This window comes from Alligator sinensis, unplaced genomic scaffold (assembly GCF_000455745.1).
Source record: "Alligator sinensis unplaced genomic scaffold, ASM45574v1 scaffold506_1, whole genome shotgun sequence".
Taxonomy (NCBI): Eukaryota; Metazoa; Chordata; order Crocodylia; family Alligatoridae; genus Alligator; species Alligator sinensis.
In genome coordinates, this window is record NW_005842215.1 from 90,249 (window position 1) to 95,178 (window position 4,930).

A 4,930-nucleotide genomic window follows, 5' to 3' on the forward strand; every position below is an offset into this window, starting at 1 on the left:
GAGGTATGGGTAGGCCAAAATAAAATTATCAATTATTTGTACTTTTAAATCACAGGAACCACATTTCCAAGAAAGAAATAAACCCTTTTACTGACATTCTGAACAATTTCTACAATTATGATGAATACATATTCTATGAAAATACACAAAACAGATTTCTCCTATCCAAAACCACTAGCTTCTTTTAAAGTGAAATCATATTCAGAACTAAACTGTTCTTTATATTTTTGGTAATTGTGGTTTTTATAACAGTGTCTCTTGTCATAGGAATTACCTAAAAGGTTCCAAAGCCCAAAATGAATGCAGTAGGGGAAAGGTTGTACTTTTCCAGTATTTAACACACTTCAAGCTTTTCTTGTACTTGTTCTTTAATAAAAGTGCAAATAGATTTCAAAAATTTTCATCCTGGGAAAAACAGTTAGCAATATTCACAGAGGTCAGGTATCTTGAGAACTCAACGTGCTGAGCAAGGAACTCATTAGCTTTTGTTTTGTTTTTCAGACGCTGCAAATGGATGTAAACAAGCTGAATATCACATTGCTTCGGATATTCCGCCAAGGAGTAGCTGTAGCTTTAGGGCTGTTACCTCAGCAAGTTCACATCAACCGACTCATTGTAAGTACCAAGAGCTTCATATAACAAAATAGCCAGGCTGTTTGCAATGAACTAAAATTAGCTTTATAAACCATTATGGAAAAGTCCAATAGAATGTGATAGAAAGAGGTCTCCTTTCTATAGGTTGTTTAATAGTCAAGTAGAATGTGATAGAAAATTATATTCCTGTTATATGGTACTTCAAAAAACTTATAGCAGATTCCCAATTCAATTCTAGGTCATTCTAGAATTATTCATAGACTAAGTTCTGTAAAATCAAGGGACAGATCCATGATCTCATTGACAGGGGTATGGCTGCACCCGCTTCAGAGGTCTGGCACATGCACAGTGAAAAGAGCTCATTGCACGTGTGCAGACAACCAAAGATGGTGTGGCTGCCACCCCTCACTGTGATCCTGGATGCCAGTGAGCTCTCAAACCTCACTGGCATGTCAGTGCAGCACCTGCTGGGAGCTCCACTTGTACCATGAGCTCTATGAGGTTGTTGGTAAGGGGTCGGCCCAAAGGCCGTGCTTTTAGCTCCAGAACCTGCTGTTTGCCTTTCCCCTCTGACTTTCCCACACCTTTGAATTCAAGACCAGGGGAAAGGAAGAAATGAGCAGCATGTAGCCCCGGACCTCCATGAAAGCAGGGGCTTAGCATCCCTATCCACTGCTGCATGTCCCTTCCTTTCCCCTGCTGCTGAATTCGGGGGGCAGGGAAAGAAAGATGGGAAAAACAAATAGCATAAGGCTCCAGAGCTGTTTGAATTCATGGATTCCAGAAAGATCAGCTGGTGAGCTCATACAAGGAGCTCCCAGCAGAAGCTGTGTTGACATGCCAGTGAGCTGAGAAATCACTGTGCAAGTAGTACAATATCAGAGGGGGGGCTGCAACCAGGCTATCATGCCTCCTCTGAATCCACCTCTGATAAAATTCTATTAGCTTCATTCCTATTTGATTCTACAGTTCATTTTCGTGAGAAAAAAATGTATCCTGGGTTTCTTTATGCCTTATGCCCTCTATCTAACTTTCATCTGAACCTTCTTAAGTCTGTCTGTCTGCTTCTGTCTTTATAACTTTGTTATTTCTAAGGCACCCCTATTATAGAGGCTGAGTAATTTAAATCTGATTAATTTATTACATTAATCCTCCTGCCTTGAATTTGGGCAGCATGTGTTCAGGAAGGATCTTGTCATTCTTAAGGTACCACATTAACAGAAGCTGGTCAGACTTTATTTCTAAAGGGGAACAGTAAGGCATTACAATTTTTTTTTCAAAATATGTTCTTTTTCATTTTCAGATCCTCCATGTAAGGTGAATGGTAATGGGACACAGTATGAACCTATCATTTTTGTTGCTTTCTACAGGGCATTTTTGCTATCAAATACCCATATTGTTCCATTACCCATATTGTTCCATTATTCTATTAATGTTTCACAGTGAAGGCAAGTTATTTTTTTAATCTTCATGTAGGCCGAGCAAAGAGGAATGACAGGTTCAGCATAAATGTATTTCCTAGTTCAATGAGATATTAAATGTCAAAGGGGATAAAAAATACCTTCACATAATGTCTCTATGTGAGAGGATCACACAAGATGTACAAAAGGGAACATGAGTAGCAATATAGTTCAATCCTTTTTATTTCCTTTAGGAATGTCAACCATTCATAGCAATCTTTCTGTCCTGTACATTAACCAAAATGATAAGGTTATAAGGCTTACACATAGTAAAGTACAATTAAGAGAGAAACTCTCTTTATGAGTGCTAACGTGATCTAGCAGAGCAAATCACTTAGCAGCTTCCCTGATGGATCCTAAGTAACTGAGAATATAAAACACAGGCCATTACATGTTAATTACTGGTTAATTGTGCAATTAATTTAGACTGGATACACGTGCAAATTAACTATCATGCCATAAAAGGTCTATCCAGCTATAAAGCCAGAGCTGGAAAATGCGTACTAACTTTATAGCTGGTTTCTGTCCAGCTTTAGTTTGCATGTGTAGCAAGGTATGCCCCCACCGCTGGGTTCCCTGGGCTGATGGGGCTCCCAGGCATAGGATTGCAACATGCTCAGCCCCTGCCAGGAGGCCCATCAGTTGATGTGGCTCCCAGGTACAGGGGAGGGTGAGGGGGCACTATGTACTGCTGGGACGTGGAGTCCTGCAGCTGATAGCACTCTCAGCCATGGCAGCTTTCCACGCAGGGCCACAACTGAGTCATACCAGCATGCCCCGTCAGCTGGCAGGACTTTCAGTTGTGGCAGCACATGGATTGCAGCTGCAGCTGAGTCTTGCTAGCTGCTGGATTCTCAGCTGTGGGAGCTTGCTACTTGCTGGTGCAGTGGGAGCCCAGGATGGCAATCCCAGAATCTCCCTGCACCAGCAGTAAAGCATGACTCAGTCTGATTCGGGATCCCATAGTCACATCTCCTGCCATGCATGTGTCCTATCTCCTGCCATCCATTAGATCTTTTCACACCTTTACCAGATCATCTAGGTTAGGGATAGACATTCAAAAAGCTGAAGCCTGAATTGATTCAATCTTTGCAGGTTAGTCTAACCTGCAAAAATTGAACTGATTTGCTTGTGATGCGGCTGCAGCTGCCAGGTGCTGCACAGAATAAGGGGCACGGAGGTGGCTGTAGGGCTCAAAGCCCACTAGCACTTCCAAGCTAGCCTGAGAAGCCTGCTACCCAGGCAGCCCTCACCCGTGCTGCCAAGCCAGGCTGTCACAGAGACACAGCCGTTGGGAAGGGCCCAGCTGCCATGGCCCAGCCTCCATGGTATTAATCTGTGCATTTTCTACATCAGGGGTGGCTAACCTGTGGCACAAGTGCCACAGTGGCACAGGCCGCCTCTATGTGTGGGCCACAGCGGATCAGGATGGGGCCAGGCAGTGCAGCAACAGATAGGGCAGGAAGTAGAGAGCAGAGCAGGAGATCAGGCAGGGAGCACATAGTAGGGAGCAGCAGAAAACAGAGATCTGGCAGAATAAGGGAATAGGAGTGGCACTCGGGGAAGGTGCAGGGCTAATTTGTGGCACCCCTGCAAAAAGGTTGCCCCCACTGTTCCAAATGGATAAAATAGGGCACAAAAGAAGATATGTGACTTGTCCAAGATTTTATAGTTCCTAAGACGAGTTTAAAAAGTAACTCAAGACCTTATTCCCACTGCCCATGCTGTTGCTGCTAGATAGGCAGTTCCCCCCATGCATAGCTGCTTGTGAGATAAACACTAAATTAGCAGAGATATAAAGTCCCTCCTGTGATCAGAGGGAAGGTCAGTTACAGACATCATAAAGAGGTGGGGATGCCACTTCATCTACTTACTTTCTCTTCCGTAATCCACCTACTTCCAGAATTTATTATCTTCCTAGAATCATGGCTTCAGTGTCACAGCAGCTGTTCACATGTGTGATTTGATAACTAACCCCTGCCTTGGCACTGTTATAGGTATTTTCATTTCACAAAATTCAGCTTGTCTCAGGGATACTGCTCTCTAAAGATACATAGTTTCTATATGTCCTAGCTGATCACAAGAGAACAAAAAGGGCTGAGTGGTATGCTGGTATAATGTGATAATATAGAGGTAAACACCCACCCACCAAAATACGGAGGACAGAAGTTAAATTTAAAGTAAACCTCCTGGAAAGTATCCTATTAAATCTGATCTGTATGTGAAGTTATTCTTCTGAATGCAGTGTTATATATTTAAAAATACCGTGATATATTTTTTTTCCTCATAGCAATGAAGGAATAAAGCAAAATATCTCTATTTCCTGGAGGAAAATATTAAATTTGTCTCAGTTTTAATAAACTTGTCCATATTCTGTTAACAAAAATTGTAAGATAGTGCAACCAGGAGCAGGTTTTTCTCTTATACTGTCAGAATTGTTTCCAGGCAGACTTTGAGGTCCTTTCAAATTATTGTGCCATCATATGGAATGATATTGCAATAAAACATAAGAATAGCACATCTCACCATGCCTCGTGACTAAAATGTGTTGACACTATATAGCAAAACAATAGCAAACTACTTGTCATTATCCTAAGCATTTTTGCATGAGCAAAATATATAAAGTTCATGACCTGCAGGTAAAAATAATCTATCAACAGTCAGCAAGCAAAAGGGAAAAGATACAACTCATAGCATATTGTATCATCCTGTGAAGACTGAACTGGCTGAAAATGAGAGTCAGTATATACAGTTGAGCAATCCCTGTATCCTGTTCTGCCACTTTGACAAGATGGTGAAGCTTTTGTGGCTAGCAGAAAGTATTCAGGATTCTACAGCTTTATCTGATTTTGTGTGATCTGATTTTACTAGGGAAA

The 4,930-nt window shown here is 41.8% G+C and overlaps 1 protein-coding gene across 1 annotated transcript in view; it reads left to right on the top strand.

The window, feature by feature from the left end:
* Nucleotides 1-507: 507 nt before the first annotated feature.
* Nucleotides 508-4,930, top strand: part of PTPRR (protein tyrosine phosphatase, receptor type R) — a 129,678-nt gene continuing 125,255 nt past the window's right edge. Inside the window, exon 1 of the mRNA XM_006026949.3 lies at nucleotides 508-615. Within this exon, the coding sequence (XP_006027011.1) occupies nucleotides 511-615 (105 nt within the window). The 5' untranslated portion in view covers nucleotides 508-510. The remainder of the gene's footprint in view (nucleotides 616-4,930) is intronic.